The sequence below is a fragment of the Aquarana catesbeiana genome, linkage group LG06 (assembly GCF_042186555.1).
Source record: "Aquarana catesbeiana isolate 2022-GZ linkage group LG06, ASM4218655v1, whole genome shotgun sequence".
Lineage (NCBI taxonomy): Eukaryota > Metazoa > Chordata > Amphibia > Anura > Ranidae > Aquarana > Aquarana catesbeiana.
Genome location: NC_133329.1, coordinates 23,687,420 through 23,712,376, shown reverse-complemented (window position 1 = coordinate 23,712,376; position 24,957 = coordinate 23,687,420). Strand labels below are relative to the sequence as shown.

Below are 24,957 nucleotides of genomic sequence, written 5' to 3'. Positions count from 1 at the left end.
GACATGAGTGTTCTGCCCTGGGCGTCCATAAAAGCAATGACAGCGCAAGCTCCGCCCATCCCGACAAGAGGCCAAAGCCAAGCCCCTCCAAGGAACGAAGGGGGAACAGGGATTGCAGGGACCAAGGGGATGGCACCCCCCAGTAGTGAGATAGAGGTTTTCTCCACATTTATTTATTTAATTTTTTTTTTTTTTTCATACTGGGATCCTGTGATTCCCTATGCACTCTATGCTCTCTGTGGCTGGACCACGCGGGGGGATGCACAAGGATATCCCCTTCGCCCCCAGAGACCCATGGGATCATTGGGTCTTTTGGGGTTTACTCCCCTCACCCTGCGCCTCTCCCCGCGTCTTATCTCACTACTGGGGGGTGCCATCCCCTTGGTCCCTGCAATCCCTGGTCCCCCTTCGTTCCTTGGAGGGGCTTGGCTTTGGCCTCTTGCCGGGATGGGCGGAGCTTGCGCTGTCATTGCTTGTATGGACGCCCAGGGCAGAACACTCATGTCTGCCCTAGGTGTCTGCGCTTTGGTCGCACTGCCCCGCCTCTCTCACTCCATCAGCCAGTCTGGTTTGGGTAGCGCCTTTGGATCTTCATCCTCCCGGCGTTCCCACTCTCCTATTGGCCACACAGGGGCTGTGCAGTTAGAGCAGGCGCGCGCAGTGCATGACGGACCTTGTAGGCTCCGTTGTGCTACCTAGTGCGCACGCGCGGACGCCTCTCTTCAGCGTCCGCACACCTGATCGGCTTCGGATAAGGTGTGGGGGGGATATAAGCAGCCGGCTTGTCCACTCTTTCACGTGGACAAGGAAAACGCCTGTACATGCTCTGCACAAGCTGACAAGGTAATGATTTATGGTTACTCACTTCTCAACCATCCTGAAATAACCCATTTTGCCACTTCTAAGTTAGCCTTTATTCACCCTCTCCCAGGATATATTAACTCTCTTCCATTGCCCGGTCTCTTATTTCTATGCAAGCTATGTGAAGACTTATTGGTGACAGTCACATGCCTTGCTAATCACCTATTAGGTGAGCAGTTTTTGGTCACTTTTTTCAATCCCTTGATATAATTGTTGCCAAACTATCCCTTTTGGCTAACTGGCTCATTTTTCCCATGTATTTTTCCAGACCATCATCTAACATCTTTACCAGCTGTCCACGCTTGTTTTTAATCCATCTTCAGGCGCTTCCTCTTCACCAATCAACTTGTTTTTAAAGAGTGAGTTCCTTTGAGGCTTTTATGCCCTATCTAATCTATGCATAGTGCATTACCCTTTTTATATTTCCAGAACCTAATGTTTTACACGTATCTTACGTCTATTCAACTATTATTACTCCTAATTTTCAATATATTCAATCGCCAGGTCTTTTATGTGCCCCCTGCAAGCATAAATATGGTGCAGCCTGTTCCTCCCTTGGCGGGGGGTCTTCTGCCGGGCTTTCCCTGGGTGTCGGGTGTTCAGGTATGTTTGGAACCATGGGGTCATGTTAGGGTCACCTCCCCGTATGAGTCTGTCCAGCCTTACATTTATATTTCTATACTTACAATTCTACATTTCAATATTCAGCAAGGTGTATAATTGTCTAGTGCTTATGTCTTGTAGGTTTACATGATGTTTTTGTATTCCCATGTATAGATTTTTATATATCGCACAAGCTCTCAGTCCCTGAGGAAGCCAATGTTTTGGCGAAACATGTAGGAAACTGAGCTCTTGCCTTTAAGGCCGCTTCCACCTGGCCCACCCTACTGCACTTGGGTTATATTATGATTAGGGATGAGCTTCGAGTTCGAGTCGAACTCATGTTCGACTCGAACATTGGCTGTTCGCAAGTTCGCCGAACAGCAAACAATTTGGGGTGTTCGCGGCAAATTCGAATGCCGCGGAACACCCTTTAAAAGTCTATGGGAGAAATCAAAAGTGCTCATTTTAAAGGCTTATATGCAAGTTATTGTCATAAAAAGTGTTTGGGGACCCGGGTTCTGCCCAAGGGGACATGGATCAATGCAAAAAGAAGTATTAAAAACGGCCGTTTTTTCAGGAGCAGTGATTTTAATAATGCTTAAAGTCAAACAATAAAAGTGTAATATCCCTTTAAATTTCGTACCTGGGGGGGTGTCTATAGTATGCCTGTAAAAAGAAGAAAGAGAAGAAAGAGAAGAAAATGAAGAAGAGAAGAAGAAAGAAGAGGAGAGGATGAAGAAGAAGATGAAGAGAAGAGCGGGAGCCTCCCCTCATGCCATGGGTGCGGAGCGGCCCGAGGAGAAGAAGATAGAAGACGCCGCGGAGGAGATGCTGGACGAGAACGCCGGAGGAAGAACCAGAAGAGCCAGAAGAACCAGAAGAAGATGAAGGAAGAAAGAAGAAAGAAGAAAGAAGAAGCATTTAAATAAAGGAATTGTCAAAAACTGTCTCTTGTCATTTTTAAAATTTTTGACAGTTTTTTAGTGAAATGGTAGGGGTAAGTACCCCCTTACCATTTCACACAGGGGGGGGGGGCCGGGATCTGGGGGTCCCCTTGTTAAAGGGGGCTTCCAGATTCCGATAAGCCCCCCGCCCGCAGACCCCCACAACCACCGGCCAGGGTTGTGGGGATGAGGCCCTTGTCCTCATCAACATGGGGACAAGGTGTTTTGGGGGGCTACCCCAAAGCACCCTCCCAATGTTGAGGGCATGTGGCCTGGTACGGTTCAGGAGGGAGGGGCCGCACTCTCGTCCCTCCCTCTTTTCCTACGGCCTGTCAGGTTGCGTGCTCGGATAAGGGTCTGGTATGGATTTTTGGGGGGACCCCACGCCGTTTTTTTTTTTGGCGCGGGGTTCCCCTTAAAATCCATACCAGACCTGATGGGTCTGGTATGGAATTTAGGGGGAACCCCACGTCATTTTTTTTTAAAATTTTGGCCGGGGTTCCCCTTAATATCCATACCAGACCTGAAGGGCCTGGTATGGAATTTAGGGGGTCTCCCACGTCATTTTTTTTTTTTTTAATATTGGTTCGGGTTTGCCCTGTGGGGAATTCCCATGCCGTTTTTATCAATGAACTTCTATGTGTATTGTCGGCAATGCAATAGCCGCGGGTAGTTTTAAATGGCTTTTTTTCCTTCAAAATGTCATTTTGCTGTCAGACTGTTCTAAACACAGGAAACATGCGCCCCTTTACAGGCATACTATAGATACCCCCCAGGTACGAAATTTAAAGGGATATTACACTTTTATTGTTTGACTTTAAGCATTATTAAAATCACTGCTCCTGAAAAAACGGCCGTTTTTAAAACTTTTTTTTGCATTGATCCATGTCCCCTGGGGCAGGACCCGGGTCCCCAAACACTTTTTATGACAATAACTTGCATATAAGCCTTTAAAATATTAATGTTCGTGTCCCATAGACTTTAACGGTGTTCGCGTGTTCTAGCGAACTTTTTTCCAGGGGGGTGTTCGGCTCATCCCTAATTATGATATACGATATATATGTGTTTTGCTGTTAATGATCTTACTGTTTTCTTGTATGTATTGAATTTTGTGAAATAAAGTGTTATTTGTAATTTTTATACTTCTACCTCAGGTTCACATTTTTTGCTTTAGCACCGCTATAATCCCCTATCCTCTTATCTACATGTTACCAAATTACTTTGGGATGAGGTGCCGTATCTAATGTAACCTGTCTAGCCATACCTCCTTTTCTCCATACTTATTTAGGTATTTGATATATATTGAGACATTGGCACATATACATATTTATAGGAGCACGTTGCACTTTATTATAATAACACCCGCTGGGAGTGTTGTTTGCACTTTAATAGCCCCCGCAACACATTTGTCACACGTATATTAATAGCCTTATTTTGCCTATTTATTTATTATTTATTATTTATTTCTATTTTTATTTTACACGTATGTTTCCTTTTTCTTGCACTTGTATGAATTATTATTTAATGCACATATAGGCGGACAGCGCCAATTCCCCTGTTTATAGTAACATTCTTTATGCGCTACATTTTTTTATAGAATAGTAAATGCTGGCATGTAACAAAGATCTGGTCAGATCAGTCCATCCTGGCAAAGATCATCTGCTGGGGAAGGAGAACTCGATGGCTAATAGGGATGAGCCCGCGGTTTGAGTCAAATGTAAGTTCAATTCGAACATCGGGTGTTCGTTTGTTCTAAAACAAACCGAACATATGGGGCATACGTAGGAAATTTGAGGGCCGCAGAATGCCCTATAATGCACTGCGAGATCGCAATGCATTGCTGTTCGATGATTGGCCAAAGCATGCTCCTGACCTGCATGCTTTGGTTAATCACATCGCGCTCTGCTGAGAGAGCCATAAGGGTGCCTTTGGCCAATCCTGGCTCAGGGGGACTAAGTCCACGCCCCACACTATATAAGGCTGCTTACATAGCAGCCATGCATAGTGTGTGGACGGAGATAGCTTGAGCTAGATTAGGCAGGCAGGTTAGTTAGTGGCAGTGTATTTGATATATATATATACAGTCTAGTGTTTGTATGTGTATGTATGTATGTAGCGTTGGTAGATTTCTAATCTACCGCTTATATGTAAATTTAGTAGGTCATCTGTTCTGTACATAGTTCAAATTTAATCTATGGACAAATTAGCCTCTGTTCCAACATCGGCTGTGTTGTGTGCAGTTCCACACTGTTGCCTGTAGGTGTCGTTGTCACCATAGGTCAGTGTTGGAAAAGCAACAAGCTGAAGTATATTGAGTGCTCTTCTTTCTCGGAGGCAACTCGGCAGAGGTGGTCCGCTGCCGTGCTTTCTGGGAGAGAGTATTTAAGGGACAGACGCCATGTGTTAAGGGGAGTTCTACCTCGTGGCCCTCCAGGCTGGAGGGCTGCGACTATGCAGCCGTGCGAGTAGGCCCAGAAGCCTGTCTGGGGCCTACTACTGCTGGGATGGTCCTGTGCTGTCTGTCCTGCGGGAAGAAGCCGAACAATTAAGAAGACCCAGGGGAGGACCCATCTTGGAAGGGACCATGCGGAAGGCTGGTCTTGAGAGGGGCCTGGTGACTCAATTGGAGGACACATCTTATATCTAACCTACCACACAAGTACTGCCAGGTCGGCTTAAAGGTTCTGGTACTGTGTTGCTGTTCATCTAAAACTACTACGTCCAGTGGCAGAGGCACAGTTACATCGTTCTTCTCAAGTCTGTGGCAGAGACTTTTCTTTTGTTCGTGTTACACTCCGGTGAGAGAGACCTATCTGGGTGGGCAAAGATAAAACCTTGGATTGAAGATACTTTTGTCCACGAGAGTTTAAGTCCTCAGAGATCTTAAGAAAAAAAGGTATTTGAACTTTCCTGCAACTCTTCCTCTACCTCTTTCCTGCTACTTCTTCCAGTTATCTCCTATTAAAGCATTGGAAAAGTACAAAAGTGACTGGTGCCTACATTGTCAGATACAAAGCTCAACATGGACTCTAAGTTCTGGTATTGGTGAAACTACGGGTAAAGAGGTGATGGTAACAGCGCGATTTAAATCAGCAGCTCCTTGGGGGGTTAGTGCTAAACATTATATATATATATATATATATATATATATATATATATATATATATATATATAATTCTGATTTTTTTTTTCATATTTGTCACACTTAAGTGACTCAGATCATCAAACAAATTGTATTATTACACAAAGATAACCCGAGTAAAAATTCAGTTTTTAAATGATGGTTTCATTTATTAGGGCAAAAAAGCTGTCCAAAACTTCCTGGCAGTCTAAAACTCATTTATATGAAAAAGTAATTGCCCCTAAACCTATTAACTGGTTGTGCCACCCTTGGTGGCAACAACTGCAATCAAGCGTTTGCGATAACTTCTTTGCAGAATTGTTTTAATTCAGCCACATTGTAGGGTTTTCCAGCATGAATGGCCTGTGTAAGGTCATGATACAGCATCTCAATTGGATTTAAGTCCGGCTTTGACTAGTCAACTCCAAAACCTAAATTTTGCTTTCTTTGAACCATTTGGCCTTGGACTTGCTGTTGTGTTTCAGATCATTGTCCTGCTGCATAACCCAAGTGCACTTGAGCTTGAGGTCACGAACTGATGGCCAGACATTCTTCTTCAGGTCTGGTATGGATTTTAAGGGAAACCCTGCACCAAAATTAAAAAAAAAAAAGTTGTGGGGGTCCCCCCAAAATCCATGCCAGACCCTTATCCCAGCATGCAATGCAGGAAAAGGGGGGGAAAGTGAGCACCCCCCCCCTCTTGAACATACCAGGCCACATGCCCTCAACATGGGGAGGGTGCTTTGGGGTCCCCCCAAAGCACCTTGTCCCCATGTTGATGAGGACAAGGGCCTCATCCCCACAAACCTTGCCTGGTGGTTGTGGGGGTCTGCGGGCGGGGGGCTTATCGGAATCTGGAAGCCTCCTTTAACAAGGGGAACCCTGCGCCAAAAAGAAAAAACGGCGTAGGGGTTCCCATCAGAATCCATACCAGACCCTTATCCTAGCATGCAATGCAGGAAAAGGGGGGGCAAGAGAACGCCCCCCCTGAACCGTACAAGGTCACATGCATGGGATAGGGTGAGCCTTAGGATAATCCAAAGAACTTCTAACAAACAGTAATGGAGGACTCTGACTTTGATCTGTTCCTTCAGGGTGAAAACCACCCTCTTTAATATGAAGGATAAATAGGTTCCAAACTGGGACTTCTCAACAGAAGTATAGTCCTGGATGTACTGCTTAAGCTCTTCCAAATAGTTCAAAGAAAAGTCTCTGGAGTCCAAAAGGCAAGTACTCACTGTGCCCGGAATACTTTGCTACCTTCTAAAGTATTAGTCAGGTTCTGTACTTTTTGCTTGTCATATGGTTCCTCGGAAAAGCCTTTCTGTATGCTTTCAGGAGGCTAGGCCAGAACTCCCCAAGCCAAAACAGAAGCTGGGACCCCCAAAAAGTATTCTTAAAGAGGAACTGCAGTCTGCTCACATAATTTTTAATAAAAGCATCTTTGCCATTCTGAAGCTTCCCTCCAACCACTTTGCATATTATTTTATATATATACTGTGATTCTGTACTTGTCAAATAGGCTGCAGAAATTTCCCTTCACTAAGTCTGGCTGCATCCTTTTTTTCTGTGGGCACCTGAACCTGCTGCCTGTATACTTCCTGGATTTACACAGACACACAGAGGCACACCTCCAGCTCTGCAGCTCTCAATGGCCCTCTTATGACTCATCCCCCCTCCCTTTCTGGCAAACTCTCATGAGAGTGAGAGAAAGAGCTGTGCATGTAGTGCTAGCTGTGCCTAGGCTAATGACAAGACAATAAAGAGGAAGTGGGCTGTATAAGGTATTTACTGACATAAAAAAAATGATTTACTATCCAAAGTAAAACAACAAGGGCAGAAGATTTAATAGATGGAAAGTTAAAAACAAATTACTGAAGAGCTGCTGTAAGTGTTGCAGGTGGCCTCCCAGGGATGCCTCAACCATCAGGCTTGGTCTTAATTCCCCAGGAACAAGAGAAAGCTGTTCAAAGCCCCAGCCTATATCAGTCTCCCGCTGGTCACTCACCTGACTGAGATTGACTGCAGAGGCATAAACATGCAGGCCAGGGTCTGACTCTCCCACTCAATATATCCCAAGGTGCAGTGGGATGCAGGGGGAATTAGCTGAATCTGCACCAGCAGAGCCTAGAACCGACCTAAACCAATGATTGCTACTCTCCCTGATTACCAGGATACCAAAAACTAAATTTACCTGTCACTAGTGCCTACTGAGGGGTGCTACAAACTTCTGTGTTTTTTGAAGAGTTAATGTAGTTGTAAAGCCTAAAGGTTCTTTACCTTCAGTATTTAGCTCCCCTAAAACTTACCTGAGCCCGATCCAGTGATGTGCATGAGAGCAACTGCTGTCTCGGCTCTCTGCCTCCTCGTTGGCTCAGGGACAACAATGGGTCTTTGGAGTCAGCACGCATGAGTGCCCCATAGCAAGTGTTTTGCTATGGGGGCATGCACCAGGGAGTGGGGGCAAGTAGGGCCAGCAAGGGGCCTGAGAAAAGAAGGATCAGAATGGCTCTGTGCAAAACCCTTGCACAGAGCAGGTATGACATGTTTGTTGTTTAAAAAAATGAAGCCTTTAGTATCACTTTAAGCTGCTTGTGGATGGTCCAAGTCAGCAGGTGACCATAGTGTTTTGACAGATTGGTTATAAGGAGGTACGTCAATGCATAAAGTGGGATTTTAGACATAACACAGATGCTAATAACCTCAGCTCCTGGGCTTAGTGCTTGATGTACGGGGTTACTGACAGACAATGTTTCCATCCTACATGCTGGGTAGGACCTGAAAGATCTGCTAAGTCTGTGTATTATTTTAAAAAGGTGCTTGGAGCAATAGCCAGTGTCCATGTATTGTTATAAAATGGTACCTCAAGTGGTTTGTTTAACATCCAGATACTTAACCTAAACTTTTCTCTAAAATCTTTAACAAAGCTGCCTAAAGCTAGCTAAAAGCCTTTGTAATGTTTTACAACAGAATAAGTATAGTGAATTACAAAAAACAAAAATCAATTGTTTTACTTTCAGAAACAAAGGAATTAATCACCACTGACAAAAACACTTTCTTGCAAAGCTTCATGGGAGATGATTGGCTATCTAAATGTAATAATTTTGATTTGTATAAACAAATGGAAAACTGCAATCAGTCCCTCCTCTATGGGCTGAAGAGAGCTCTACAGATTTCCCCCGCTGAGTCTATTATTGCCATAGTTACTTCTGGCTCCATGGCGGATTACAATGACACTCAGCTCCTGTCTGAGGTTTATACATTGCTGGAGGAAAAGAAGTCCCAAGTAAGAACCTTTCAGATAAAAGCTTACATCGTCTACGTATCTCTGACCCATGGGTAAATCTTTGATCTTTCTCTGCAGGTACATTTTGTGTGGCACTTTGGGTTTTGTGCAGTGAACGATGACCAAAAAGATATATTAAATAAGTTGTCATTTCTTAGTTTTGGAGAATTTATCAGTGTACCAAATAAACAACACTTCAAGGTAAGAAGCCGTCTTTACATGCATATTAGTGAAGATTATGACTTTGGTGTGGACAGCCTCAGAATACTTTAGAAAATACTTTCACGTTATATACAGATTCCTAATGTATGTGTTTGCAATAAGAGTGACAGAAGGTCGGGAAGGATATCAGAACAAAATCTTGCTTATTTATCCCTCTACTTAAGTGGGCAATTGGTCAGTTATTCCCAGAAGTTTTTCTTGTTCCTTTTAGATATGAAGATATTTACCCCCATTTGTCTGGGTAGTTATAATGTTTCCCAGTGGTAGCTGGGAGCTAAAATGCTTATTTGTAGGGCAGCTATTCTTGACTTAGAGTCAATGTAGTCCCAAAAGGCTTATTCACACGAGCCTTGCTCTCTTAAGAGCAAACTGCATTTGGATCCCTCTTCAGAGAGTGTTTGACAGGCAGTCAGGAGGCAATGTATAGCGTCTTTATTGCCTGTTTTAACCCAATGAAGCTTGCCCCCAGAATATAATTTGTGCCGCAGCTGTAAAGTGATTATGGCCACAGCATGTTTACACCGCTCGCCGTTACCTCTGCAGCTAAAAGGGAGAGTGATGGGGGGTTCAAAAACATGGCTCAACCACTGGGTTTTACGAGCCCCCCATTACCTTACAATTAGCAGGTGTGCTGTTAACCTGCCATTTGTTCTCTTTCAGTTGATCATTGGGCTGCCCTTCAGGTCTATTGGATAGGCTTCCAATGGTCAACTGAAGGGGTACACATGGCAGTGGTAAAGACAGAGGCTCGGCACTCTCAGCCTGCACCTAAGCTTTTGCCTTACAATTAAAATAGAAGCATTGTTAACCTGCCATATGTGCTCCTTTCGTTAACCATTTGTCTGCCTATCAAGTCTATTGGATAGGCTCCCAATGGTCAACTGAAGGGGTGCACATGGCAGTAGCAGAGGCTCAGCACTGTATGTCTGCACCTAAGCCATTGCCTTACAATTAGCATTAGAATTATCAACATGTCATATGTGCTTCTTCAGTTGACCATTGGTCTGCCTATCAGGTCTATTGGATATATAGGCTACCAAATATCAATGGAAGTGCCCTAACCTGAGCTTGTTTCCTGTGTTTTCCTTCAATTTCCTGCTATTGTACTCTGCATATGCTAGTTGTCTCCCCATTCTCAGGTGGGCATACCTTGGGGCCGCGACCTGGTTCCAGCTTGTTGCAAGTCCATCCCCATCATCAGGGGGCCCTGGTGAAGAAGCAGGCTGGGGCTTAGACTCCTTGCCCTGGGGAACTCTGAGTTAGTGAACTACAGGGGCTCGATATCACAGACTCCTGACACATGTGGCATTCAATAAAAAAACATCATCATTAAAGAACTGGGTGGTAGTCACCCCATCATCATTTAAAAACTGGGCAATAGTCACCCACAGCACATCCTATACAGGTTATTATGTAGCTAATGAACTATATCTATATTGACATGGCAGATTGGGGGATTTTTTTTTTCATACACAGAAATAATAATTTAAAAAACTGCTGAGTAGTTTCTTCTATGCATTTCATAATGATCTTCATTAGGAAGATTTACTACATAAGAGATGTGCTGCTCCCCACTAAGGGCGTCAATGATCCCAGGGCAAGCAAAAAAAAAAAAACACCAAGGGTATGCACAAAAGGGGGATGCAGAGAAAGTTACAGAACAAGGCATACACCTTATCAGCAATGACCACATGAATATGGAAAGGTAGTTGATTAAGACTGGCAGCAAGAGAATGAAGCAGCAATAATAGTCTGACAGTCCTACGAGAACAACCAGAATAACTGGTATCTCCACATGCAGCTGCATCCACTGACACCAGCTTTTAGTTAATAAATTATACCAGAAATTGTGTGTCTAATTTTTAAAACATTTGAATATATTAATTTTTATGCAGGTTTATATAGTGTGAACAGTTTTCTCAGAGTGTTTTCACTTTTTTTTTTTCCCTGAGCAGACTAGGCAGTTAAAGTAAAACAGATTTACCACAATCAATAGCCCATACTGCTTTATACTCAAACTCATTTTATTATTTGATTTTTTTTTTTATGGTTGATTAAAATACTTTTTCTTTTTTTTTGCACTTTAACCTCCTAAGAAACTCCCCAATCCCCACTCTAATTCAAAATAAGGTCACTTAGGGGCACATATACAGAATGGAATTTAAAGCCCCCAACTATACATAGACTATGGGTAATACACACACCCTCTTCCCTCCCTGCTTCTAATCTTAGTTTTAAAACACACATATAGGACAACCTCTCCAGGTTATATGCAGATATATAAGATTAACATATGTGTACTTTCATATTTTAATTTATTTTATATTTATTTTTAAATTTTTAATATGTTTATAGTATCTCATTTTTGACATGTATGTTTAAACCTTAGAACATAGAGTAATAGTGGGACCAGTATGTGCATATACTTTTTCCAAAAAAACGATTAGCAGTGGCTTGGGGGTGTCACCGACCCGGAAGTCGGCTTAGATTCCAATATGAAGTGGGGGAAGACGTTCTTTGCTGACAACTGACTCAACGTTCCCCCACTAACAGTAAAGCGCAGGCGCGCTACCCGGGCTTCGGTCTACAAAATCCCCAAGAAAATGGCCACCATAAGGACTCAATGGATAGTTCTACTAGGCTTCGGTCTGTAATATCCACAAGAAAATGGCCGCTATCAACCTAATGCACAGTCCTATTGGGCTTCGGTCTTCAAAATCCTAGCAAAAATGGCCGCCGATCCAATTGCACTTATTACTGGCCACACTATTTAAATTCAGGAGGTACAGCAAGATGAATGCCCCAGTAGAAGTCTGACGACGAAACGCGCGTAGGGCGGGTTACGAACGTCTTGCAGCACCTCTAACAAAGGGAATTCGCTAACTTTTGCCATGCTTGATTTGTTCATTTGAAATGTGAGTACATTTGTCTATTAAGTTTTAATAAAAGTTCTCCTATGGTTTTACGCGATGGGCATACCTTCTTTCCTTTACATGTAATTACTACACCACAATACGCAAGTAAAGTTTGGGGGATATCCTTGATTGCTACACAGTGGCAGACACTGTGACCATCCATACCCCTGCAGGGGAAAGGAGAATCCGGTTTTAGAAGTAATTCTATAAGGACACTAGGCAATACATTCACTACAAAGAAGAAAATATATTTTTGTCTCCATAAGGGCAGTGCCATACTACTCCTGCTTTTTTACCATTTTCTAATACTTTCCACTTAGGTGGTATTGTATTGTTTTTAACACTTTCCACCTAGATGATATTGTATCCATATCCACAACTACTTTATTACCTAATTTAAAGGGCACAATGCATCTTTGTTGAACAATTGGAGCACCAGTTGTTGTATTTTCATTTTTAATAGAAATATTCACCACCAGTCACAGTTTTATTCAACTTTTGAACACATACAGGTTTTAGAAGCAATTCTATAAGGACACTAGGCAATACATTCACTACAAAGAAGAAAAAAAATGTTTGTCTCCATGAGGGCAGCGCCATACTACTCCTGCTTTTTTACCATTTTAAAATACTTTTTCTGTTTGTTTTTTATTTTACAGTTTATTCAGTCTATGAAATTACTTATGTCTAAACCTCTAAATTCCTCTGTGCAAATCCTGCATGCAAATGCAAGTGTTACAGGCAATTATACAGAAGCATTTAATGTTAGAAAATCCTTAACATTTTTACTGATCGCAAGAGATGAAACCTTTGCCCTGCAACTCACTGATCCAAAAGGTAAGATTATTGTTGTAGAGAACCGGCTAAGAGTGATGAATGTTGTTAAAATATTATGAATTTTTTTGCTCCTGGGTCCCCAGACACTAAGAGCGTTATTAAGTGTTCTTGCATAGCAAGACCACTTACTGTTATCTCACATATATATTATTCTTATTATTATAGCCAAATTTACCACCCTAACTCCTCCCACAGTTTTTACACTACATAGACAAGTAATATACCGAAACGTGCGGATTGTTCCCGAATGGTGTGCTATTACTTTGTGGAACGTTTCGCCGAATGGTTCACGAAATATCGTCGTTTTTGCGGCGAAATTGGTCCCATAGGAATGAATGGGGAAACTAGAGTGGGAGATGACAAAAGCTGGAAAATCAGAACATGATTTCTAAACTGCCGCCACTCCCTCATTTTCAAGCCCACCTACACAAATCTTATATCAAAACGTTCAGCTATCCCTGCTGCCACTAAACATGTCCACGGCTAAGCCATAGTCCTGATAGTTTTCACAATATGACCATTTGTTTGCAACTCACACCGTCCATTGACATTCATTGAAACTACACTCTAGCCCCCTCCAAATTTGAAGGGCAATTTCTAAACTGCGACCGTGCCTTCAATTTTAATATTTCAGAGACATACTATGTATCAAAATCTAGGTCTGGGTCTTGTGATTCTCACAATATAAAGATCTTCGCTGTAGGATGTATAGTTTTTAAAATACGGCCATTTGTTTAGAGGTCATTTCAGGAAATTTTAGCCATTAATCAGCGTGTACTGTGTTTGTTTTGTTGCCATGGTTACCAAAGCTTCTGTTATACACAGGGGGGAGGTGGCTGGAGCATCTCAGCTCTGAATACAGAGCCCGGGGGAGGGGACAGACACACCATGTACTGATTTATAATAGAGGAATATGATGGGGCAGTTTTGATGGGGTAATTCTGATGGGGCAGTTTTGATGAAGTAGTATTTGGGAAGCATAAACAGGGCATGAGCGTTGCTAGGAAACAGTGGTTGTAAACACAAGATGCTGAGACACCCCAAATGCATGTGACTTCATCTGCTAGACTTGATAATGCTTGTAGACTCCTCCCACAGTTTTTACACTACAGAGACAAATAATATACCGAAACGAGCGGATTGTTCCCGATTGGTGTGTTATTACTTTGTGGAATGTTTCACCGAATGGTCCACGAAATGACGTTTTTGCGGCGAAATTGGTCCCATAGGAATGAATGGCGAAATGTTCAAAACTAGAGTGGGAGGTGACAAAAGCTGACAACCCCATGATCAGCCAAAACATTATGACCGCCCCATGATCAGCCAAAACATTATGACCGCCCCATGTAAAAAAAAAAATATTTTTGAAAAAAAAAAAAAATTTTTGAAAAAAATAAAAAAATAATTTTTGAAAAAAAAAATAATAATTTTTGAAAAAAAAAAAAAAATTTTTGAAAAAAAAAAATAATTTTTGAAAAAAAAAATATTTTTGAAAAAAAAAAATATTTTTGAAAAAAAATTATTTTTGAAAAAAAAATCATTTTTGAAAAAAAAAATCTTTTTTGAAAAAAAAATTTATAATTTTTGAAAAAAAAAATCATAATTTTTGAAAAAAATGTTCAGCTCTTTCAGCTAATGATGAGACTTCAACTTTTTTACTACTATTTATACTTTTTAAAATATTAAGCTTTTTAACACTTTTCACAGTTACTCCAGCCACTCCAACCACACAACAGTTACTCAAGTTACTCCGCTCACTCCAGTTGTAGAGGCAAGAACACTTTTCACAATTTCCCCAGAAATTGTACCTTTTCTAGTTTATATAAAGATTCAGTGCTTTTTTTTAAAAAAACATTCTTTAAACAAAGATTCAATGTGAGAATGTTTCAGCATCCATGTGAAAGGCACAGTTAATCCCCATAATATTGTAATATGTGTGAAATGTCAGTTTCTATTTGTTGCCTTTCACAGGCTGAGTGTAACATTTCCTAAAAGTCATTGCGAATAGAAAATAGCCGTGGAACATTCAACCAGAAAAGGCAAAGAACATTTGACAAACACTAGTAGGTGCTCTGATCTTTATATCCCTCCAAACTCTGATAGACACAGTTTATAAGTGCTCAATGGTACAACACGTTAGGTAGTTGCAGCTCTCAGGGATTGCACCGGGTGGGAGGAACTCTCTAGGACCAAAGACAAAAACAAGAGAGAGCACCCTCATCCTAGTGTAAAAAACATTTATTATCCACTTAAAACAATATCCAATGCACTCACATTTAGGTAAAGGAATAAAAGTACATCAGTGAGCTCCTGGTCACCTCTCCTCGATAAGCCCCATTTTCAGTCCATGGGGGAGAAGACCATGTGTAATGATATGGACAAGCTGCTGCAGAGACTCCCAAACACAGTGGAACCTTGGATTACGAGCATAGTCTGTTCCAGGAGAATGCTTGTAATCCAAAGCAATCGCATATCAAAGCGAGTTTCCCCATAGAAGTCAATGGAAATGAAGATAATTTGCTCCGCACTGGACTTCTATTCCATGCAATACCGCATGTGGCCAGAGGTGGGGGGGGCGCCGGAGAGCCTCGGAAAAATACTCGGGGACAGCTTGGCTGAACTCGGAAAGCCTCAGGAAGCTCGGAAACACTCGGGAACGGAGTATCTCTGAGTGTTTCCGAGTATTTCCAAGTGATTTCCGAATGGCTCCGAACCGTTCTGAGTGTCACCGTCGCCCCTGCACCTCTGGCCAAATGCTGTACTGCACACCCCATTAGCTTGAATTCTGCTCATTTTGCAAGACAACACTCGCAAACTGAGTCAGAAGTTTAACAAAAAAGTTGCTCGTCTTTCAAAACGCTCGTTAACCTTGTTACTCGTTCGTAATCAGGGCTCCACTGTACTGCCGTTAAGGCTCCTTCACACCTGAGCGTATTGATTCATTGGCATTTTTTCAGGCGTTTTTTAAAGCTTTTTTGCAGCTTTTTTTTTTGTTTCAATATTTTTTATTCAAGATTTTCGCAGAACAAAAAAAAAGATTCCAGCATTGATTTGGAACAATACGTAACTTCCACAATATGAATTGCATACTGTATAAAAATAGAAAGTCATACTTTATTACTACATGAGTACAAAGCGAAGGACATATTACAACAATCCGTAAGGCAAAAGGCCCCTGAGACAACTAGCCTCATATATTTCAGGGGTATATAACCACAATCTGTAATAATGATACTCTATTAACCACAGTCTTATTTTCTAGTTTCCAAATGGACTGTAAAACGGACTGTAAAACCTAGAAGTCTCAGTATGTCTTTCTACGTTATGGTAACAATGCAGTTTAATGGGGTTCAGAGTATGTCCTTCACACTAGGGGATGTACATTCCCTCAACCAAATAGCTGAGGATGCTCCATCCCCCATGTCTTGGAGAGATTTGGCTATATGCTATACATAATCAATCTCACCTGCGCTAACACGCGCCCTTTCAGAATAATGGCATAATGCATCTCTAAATAACCCATGTCTCCCGCATTTCACCAGTAAACAGACATGACCATACTTACGTCCTCATCTCAGCATCACTGCCTGCCGAGCAGTTCACTGTTTCTTTTATTCAAAGGCAACAAAAGAAATTACAAACAGGAAGTCCTGGCTCCAACAGTCAATCACCTCCTACACAGGATGTGACCTCACAGGATATGACCAAATAGGGATATGACAACACAGGATGTGACAACACAGGATGTAACAACACAGGATGTGACCTTACAGGATGTAACAACACAGGATGTGAATGTCAACACAGGAAAAATGTATTTATACAACAACCAATGAACACAGTTCCTGCTGATGGGAGCTTATCTGCATCTGTATGCCCATGGCACCACAAATATGTTGATCAGGCATACAGGGGTGACACAAGCACATATCCGCTAAACCGATAATGTGTTTGCTGAGCAGACACATCCCCCCAGATGAACGTCTGTGCATCGCACAGGGGCCCTTTCGCTGGCAGACATATCCATACTCCGCAAACACCTCTCTCCAACTTCAGGAAGGTTTCCACTATCTAACGGATTTCAACCAGCGTCAGTCTGCCCCAGTCAGCCCTTTAGAGCGGGTTGCGGGAGAACTAACACTGGGAGACACTATGACAATACATATTAAAATACATCTTCATAAAATTTCCACAACACCCATAAACATGGAGTTACACAGTCCGAGTCACTCAATAAAAAAATCAAGAGAAAAGATCAAAAAAGAACAAAAAAGGGATTTTTTTTAGAGTCCATTCTATGCTTTTCTTTTCTATTCCATTCTTTTCTTTTCTTTTCAATTTTATTATTGTAACAAGCCCCTGCTCGCTCGGTTCCACTCTCCCGACACTCCTCTGCAGCTATAGAATCAGATTGCAGATCGCAACATCCAATGCTCCGGGACTAGAACTACAGCTATGTGCCGTTCTAATCCAGTTGTGTAGCTCAGAACAAACACCAGGCAGGCTGTATGTAAGTTCCACCAGGAATCTCTCTTTATTGAAAGGAATACAGTCTCTTTTATACAGTGAAAGAGGAGGTGCAGACCTCCTGCTCGTATTACTCTAACAATACACCTGTAACCTAATTAAACTAATTAACATGGGCTAATTAATCCCTTTAGACAGCCTAGATGACTCAGACATGACCTTTAGGCCAGACTGGCCGTCTTGTAGCTCAGAAAACCCAATCAACATTATCACAATAGCAGAGTTAATTAACACAAACAACAATGGGGATCTAATGACTCTTAGATCCCATACTAGAGACTTATTTACAATACACATTCTAGGTGACAACAGACAGACAGGTGTCTGGAATTGACATCAGCATCTCCTAACAGTATTTGTCCCAGCATTATGAATCAGCCACTATTTCTAATATGGCAAATCCAGGGTCCCCAGAGTATGTGTGTCCTGGGGGACCAGGACCCGAATTCACAGTAATACCACCTCAAGGGTCCCCAGGCATACAGCTCACAAAGAGCACCATTCCCCCAAATGCCAGGGCCCACGATCGATTGGCAAGAGGTTAGCATTCAGTCCCCTCCAAAAGTCTCTCTCCCGGCTAGGTCTGTCACAATTATATTCTATACATCAGCCTAATTAGGAATCATCATCTTATTTCACTTTTATACCTTACCATATTCATTGCAATCTGCTTCCATTTTTAATGAATGAGTACGGGGTCCAATGTCAATCACACTGTTTAGTGATGTAGATGCATTGTCAGTCATGATGAACCACACCCTGAAAACCCGCAGACATGGCGACCCTTTACCGCTGGATTATTTGTGCCTAAAGACAATTCTTCCCGATGTTGCTGAAATCTAATCAGCTGAGGAACTTGGATGATGTCATTGGTCGTGATGTCACTTTGAATCAGACCCCTGATTTTTTTTACGTTTGAGACAGAGAAAGAGATTCTTCTCTACAGCCCTGCACTCTCTAACATTGATCAGGAAGGGCTCATTTTGGTAACTGGTTTGGTAAAATTATGGACATACAGTAATATTTTCAACCTTTTAAAATATAAGACCAGGACAATGTATCAGATATTCATGTTGGCATCATTGATGGTGGGCTTTGCTGGGGACTGATCTCCACGCTGAAATTCATCATTTTCAAAACCTAGTTTTTGTCCTAAATTGTTCAACTGTAAAACAGTCCAGAACTCTCCCTGGAAAGAGGTATAGAAACTAGAGATATACAAATCTGTAAATAGCATTGTTTTTAAGTTACATAAGCATAAATACACAGTTATTTATTGATTGATTCATTTGTTTATTTCATTTAATTTTAGGAAACACAGTCAAATTTGAAAAAATACCTTCCGACTATTACAAGAGACAGAAAATTTTAGATTCTATAAATTATCATTTGGTAAAAAGTCCAGCTGCGGGAACCTGGACTCTTAATGCTCAGGGGGAAGGGTCCCTTACTGTTCGAATATTAGGATTTTCTGGTAAGTTTTACAAGCTTGGAATATGAAAATAATATGACTAATACACTAAACAATAGAATAATAGAACTTCATTAGTTCTTTGCCCTGTCTGCTAAACTCATGTCTTTTAGGGCTTGTTCACATGTAGGTCAGTGTTTCTCAACTCCAGTCCTCAAGGCGCCCCAACAGGTCACGTTTTCAGGCTTTACCATTATTTTGCACAGGTGATTTGATCAGTTTCACTGCCTTAGTAATTATCACAGCCGTTTCACCTGAGGGAAATCCTGAAAACATGACCTGTTGGGGCACCTTGAGGGCTGGAGTTGAGAAACGCTGGTGTAGGTTGATCTTGTTTGGGTCACTCTTCAGAGAGCATTTTACAGGCAGTGAGGATGTATTGTATTGCCTCAACCTCGCCTGCTTTGACTCTTTTGTATCCTGCACTAGCACTCTGCAACAGCATGCATTGCATATGGTTGCGGGCAGTGTTAATTTCGTAGACTAATATATGTTATGCCGTGTACACACGAGTGGACTTTCTGGCATACTTGGTCAGGCAGACCAGAGTCTGCCGGACAATCCGGCCGTGTGTAGGCTCCGGCGGACTTTTCCGGCGGACTTTTTCCCAAAAGCCCGCCGGACCTAGATTTGAAACAAGTTTTAAACCTTTCCGTCGGACTCAGTTTCTGGCGGAAAGTCAGCTCGTCTGTGTGCTGGTCCAACGGACCAGATACGACGCGAAGGCAGGGTATTGCATTTCGCGCTCGCTGCAATAGGAAAATTTATTGCGGCGAGCGCGGGGCATACCAGGCCCTTAGGTCTGGTATGGATTATAAAGGGAAACCCCCACGCCGAAAAAACGGTGTGGGGTCCCCCTTGAAATCCATACCGGACCCTGATCCGAGCACGCAGCCCGGCCGGTCAGGAAAGGGGGTGGGGACGAGCGAGCGCCCCCCCCCTCCTGAACCGTACCAGACCGCATGCCCTCAACATGGGGAGTCGGTGCCACAGGCCCCCCCCCACCCCAAAGCACCTTGTCCCCATGTTGATGAGGACAAGAGCATCTTCCTGACAACCCTGGCCGTTGGTTGCCGGTGTCTGCGGGCGGGGGGCTTATCGGAATCCGGGAGCCCCCTATAAGAGGGCCCTCAGATCCCGGCCCCCCCACCCTATGTGAATGAGTATGGGGTACATGGTAACCCTACCCATTCACCTAGGGAAAAAGTGTGAATAATAGAGCACACTACACAGGCTTTTAAAATAATTTATTAAACAGCTCCGGGGGGTCTTCCTCTGGCTTCGGGGGTCTTCTTCCAGCTTCAGGGGTCTTCTTCTGGCTTCGGGGGTCCCTCCGGTTCATCTTCTCCCGGCCTCCGGTTGGTTCTTCTCCGCTCTCTCCGGCCTCTTCTCCCGGTGTTCCACTTCTTCGGCCGGCTCCACCGCTGTCTTCAGGTAGCTCTCTTGCCAGCGGAGGTCCGGACTTCTGGGCTTCTTGTCTTCTCTTCTCCAGATGGTGACACGACGCTCTCTCCGGCTGGACTGCTCTCTGAGGGCTCCGTTGTGACTTATATAGGCGGAGACCCCGCCCCCTTATGATGTCACAGTCCCTGGGCATGCTGGTACTGTGACGTTTTAGGGGGCATGGTCAACATCACCCAGTGACCACGCCCCCTAAAACGTCACAGTCCCAGCATGCCCAGGGACTGTGACATCATAAGGGGGTGGGGTCTCCGCCTATATAAGTCACAACGGAGCCCTGAGAGAGCAGTCCAGCTGGAGAGAGCGTTGTGTCAACATCTGGAGAAGAGAAGAGAAGACAAGAAGCCCAGAAGTCCAGAAGTCCGGACCTCCGCTGGCAAGAGAGCTACCTAAAGACAGCGGTGGAGCCGGCCGAAGAACTGGAACACCGGGAGAAGAGGCCGGAGAGAGCGGAGAAGAACCAACCGGATGCCGGGAGAAGATGAACCGGAGGGACCCCCGAAGCCGGAAGAAGACCCCCGAAGCCGGAGGAAGACCCCCCCGGAGCTGTTTAATAAATTATTTTAAAAACCTGTGTAGTGTGTTTTAATATTGACACTTTTTCCCTAGGTGAATGGGTAGGGGTACCATACTCATTCACATAGGGTGGGGGGGGCCGGGATCTGGGGGCCCTCTTATAGGGGGCTCCTGGATTCCGATAAGCCCCCCGCACGCAGACCCCGACAACCAACGGCCAGGGTTGTCGGGAAGAGGCCCTTGTCCTCATCAACATGTTGAGGGCATGAGGCCTGGTACTGTTCAGGAGGGGGAGGCGCTCACTCGTCCCCACCCCCTTTCCTGACCGGCCGGGCTGCGTGCTCGGATCGGGGTCTGGTATGGATTTTAGGGGGGACCCCACGCCATTTTTTCAGCGTGGGGGTTTCCCTTTATAATCCATACCAGACCTAAGGGCCTGGTATGCACCGCGACGGGGCTCGCAAGGTGTCAATCTCGCCGATAAAAGTGGCAAGATCGACTTCCTTTTGTAGTCCAGTCGCACCTGAGTCACGGTAAAAATGAACGGACTTGTCCGTGTGTGGGCAAGTCCGTTCATTCTGAAAGTCCGCCGTAACTCCGGCGAAAGTCCGTCGGAAAGACGGGCGGACTTAGCCCGCCGGAAAGTCCGGTCGTGTGTGGGCAAGTCCGTCCGTTTTAAAGTCCGGCACACCTGGCGGACAAAGTCCGTCAGAAAGTGTGCCGGACCAAGTATGCCAGAAAGTCCGACCGTGTGTACGCGGCATTAGTCTACTAAATTAATATTATTATAGCCGACTAAAATACGACCAAAACTAAAACAATTCAGGTGACTAAAATACAACTAAAACGACATTTTAGTAAAAAGACTAAAATACGACTAAAACTAAAACGACATTTTAGTAAAAAGACTTTAACTAAAACTAAATTGAATTTATATAACAACGGCTGAATCTGTGTCTGTGGTGCGTGTTCAAACCTTAATACCAAAAATAATAAGCATGTTATTAGATTTTTACTCCAGGAGTATAGAATGTTTGGCAGTTCTAAAGAAATAATGCATTGAAATTTAACTAAACCCATTCAATTTTAGTAGACTAAAATGTACTGGAGGTTTTAGTCAACTAAAATACGACTAAAACTGCATTTTAGTCAAAAGACTAAAATATGACAATACTAAAATGGCATTTTAGTCAAAGGACTATAACTAAAACTAAATGAAATTTGCTGAAGCAAAATAATGGACTTTAAACACTTCCATATCGGGCCTATTCTGGCCCTCCTCTCCTACATGTAAAAATCATCATTTTTTGCTAGAAAATTACTCAGAACCCCCAAACCTTACATATGTTTTTTTTTATAAGACACCCTAGGGAATAAAATGGCGGTCATTGCAACTTTTTATGTCACACGGTATTTACTGAACAATATTTAAAACGCATTTTTTTGGGAGAAAAAAAATGTTTCATGAATTAAAATATAACAATGCAGTAAAGTTAGCCCAATTTTTTGTATAATGTGAAAGATGATGTTACGCCGAGTAAATAGATACCCAACATGACACACTTTAAAATTGCGCACATTCGTGGAATGGCGCCAAACTTTGGTACTTAAAAATCTCCATAGGCGACGCTTTAAAATTTTTTACAGGTTACATGTTTAGAGTTACAGAGGAGGTCTAGTGCTACAATTGTTGCTCTCACTCTAACTCATGCGGCAATAACTCACATGTGTGGTTTGAATGGAGTTTACATATGTGGGCGGGACTTACGCATGCGTTCGCTTCTGTGCGTGAGCACACAGGGATGGGGGGAGTGCTTTAACGACTTGCCGACCGCCTCATGACAATATACGTCGGCAGAATGGCACGGGCAGGCAGAATCACGTACCTGTACGTGATCTGCCCCCCGGTGCCCGAGGCGGCCGGCGTTTGTCCCCCGGTGATCGGAGGTGAGGGGGAGGCCATCCATTCGTGGCCCCCCCTCGCGATCACTCCTAGCCAATGGGATCATTCCTCTGCTGCTGTATGCTAAACAGCAGCAGAGGAAATTATGTCATCTCTCCTCGGCTCGGTATTTTCCGTTCCGGCACCGAGGAGAGAAGACTGCAATGTGAGTGCACAACACTACACATCACAGTAGAACATGCCAGGCACATAATACACCCCCCTTTACCCCCCGATCCCCCCCCCGATCACCCCCCAATCACCCCCCCCCGTCACACTGACACCAAGCAGTTTTTTTTTTTTCTTTCTGATTACTGCATGGTGTCAGTTTGTGACATTTAGTGTGGTAGGGCAGTTAGTGTTAGCCTCCTTTAGGTCTAGGGTACCCCCTTAACCCCCTAATAAAGTTTTAACCCCTTGATCACCCCCCGTTGCCAGTGTCACTAAGCGATCATTTTTCTGATCGCTGTATTAGTGTCACTGGTGACGCTAGTTAGGGAGGTAAATATTTAGGTTCGCCGTCAGTGTTTTTTAGCGTCAGGGACCCCCATATACTACCTAATAAAGGTTTTAACCCCTTGATTGCCCCCTAGTTAACCCTTTCACAAGTGATCACCGTATAACTGTTACGGGTGACGCTGGTTAGTTAGTTTATTTTTTATAGTGTCAGGGCACCCGCCGTTTATTACCTAATAAAGGTTTAGCCCCCTGATCGCCCGGCGGTGATATGCGTCACCCCAGGCAGCGTCAGGTTAGCACCAGTACCGCTAACACCCACGCACGCAGCATACGCCTCCCTTAGTGGTATAGTATCTGAACGGATCAACATCTGATCCGATCAGATCTATACTAGCGTCCCCAGCAGTTTAGGGTTCCCAAAAACGCAGTGTTAGCAGGACCAGCCCAGATACCTGCTAGCACCTGCGTTTGCCCCTCTGCCCGGCCCAGCCCAGCCCACCCAAGCGCAGTATCGATCGATCACTGTCACTTACAAAACACTATACGCACAACTGCAGCGTTCGCAGAGTCAGGCCTGATCCCTGCAATCGCTAACAGTTTTTTGGGTAGCGTATTGGTGAACTGGCAAGCACCAGCGGCCTAGTACACCCCGGTCATAGTCAAACCAGCACTGCAGTAACACTTGGTGACGTGGCGAGTCCCATAAGTGCAGCTCAAGCTGGTGAGGTGGCAAGCACAAGTAGTGTCCCGCTGCCACCAAGAAGAAGACAAACAGGCCCATCGTGCCCATAATGCCCTTCCTGCTGCATTCGCCAATCCTAGGTGGGAACCCACCACTTCTGCAGCGCCCGTACTTCCCCCATTCACATCCCCAACCAAATGCAGTCGGCTGCATGAGAGGCATTTTCTTTATGTCCTCCCGAGTACCCCTACCCAACGAACCCCCCCAAAAAAGATGTCGTGTCTGCAGCAAGCGCGGATATAGGCGTGACACCCGCTATTATTGTCCCTCCTGTCCTGACAGTCCTGGTCTTTGCATTGGTGAATGTTCTGAACGCTACCATACACTAGTTGAGTGTTAGCGTAGGGTACAGCATTGCACAGACAAGGCGCACTTTCACAGGGTCTCCCAAGATACCATTGCATTTTGAGAGACCCGAATATGGAACCGGTTACAGTTATAAAAGTTAGTTACAAAAAAAAGTGTAAAAAAAAAAATACACAAAAAAAATATAAAATTAAAAAAAATAGTTGTCGTTTTATTGTTCTCTCTCTCTCTCTCTCTATTCTCTCTCTATTGTTCTGCTCTTTTTTACTGTATTCTATTCTGCAATGTTTTATTGTATTATGTTTTATCATGTTTGCTTTTCAGGTATGCAATTTTTTATACTTTACCGTTTACTGTGCTTTATTGTTAACCATTTTTTTGTCTTCAGGTACGCCATTCACAACTTTGAGTGGTTATACCAGAATGATGCCTGCAGGTTTAGGTATCATCTTGGTATCATTCTTTTCAGCCAGCGGTCGGCTTTCATGTGGCTAATTAGCCTCTAGACTGCTTTTACCAACAGTGGGAGGGAATGCCCCCCTCGTCTTCTATGTTTTTCTCTGGCTCTCCTGTCTCAACAGGGAACCTGAGAATGCAGCCGGTGATTCAGCCAGCTGACCATAGAGCTGATCAGAGACCAGAGTGGCTCCAAACATCTCTATGGCCTAAGAAACCGGAAGCTACGAGCATTTTATGACTTAGATTTCGCCGGATGTAAACAGCGCCATTGGGAAATAGGGGAAG

General features: G+C 43.6%; 1 protein-coding gene across 2 annotated transcripts in view; it reads left to right on the top strand.

Annotated features, from left to right (window-relative positions):
- The window catches only part of LOC141148229 (uncharacterized), an 81,332-nt gene that overhangs the window by 23,334 nt on the left and 33,041 nt on the right, over positions 1-24,957 (top strand). For both annotated transcript variants that reach the window (XM_073635478.1, XM_073635477.1), the window contains exons 5-8: positions 8,550-8,815; positions 8,894-9,016; positions 12,612-12,789; positions 18,629-18,790. In XM_073635478.1, the coding sequence (XP_073491579.1) occupies positions 8,550-8,815; positions 8,894-9,016; positions 12,612-12,789; positions 18,629-18,790 (729 nt within the window). The remainder of the gene's footprint in view (positions 1-8,549; positions 8,816-8,893; positions 9,017-12,611; positions 12,790-18,628; positions 18,791-24,957) is intronic.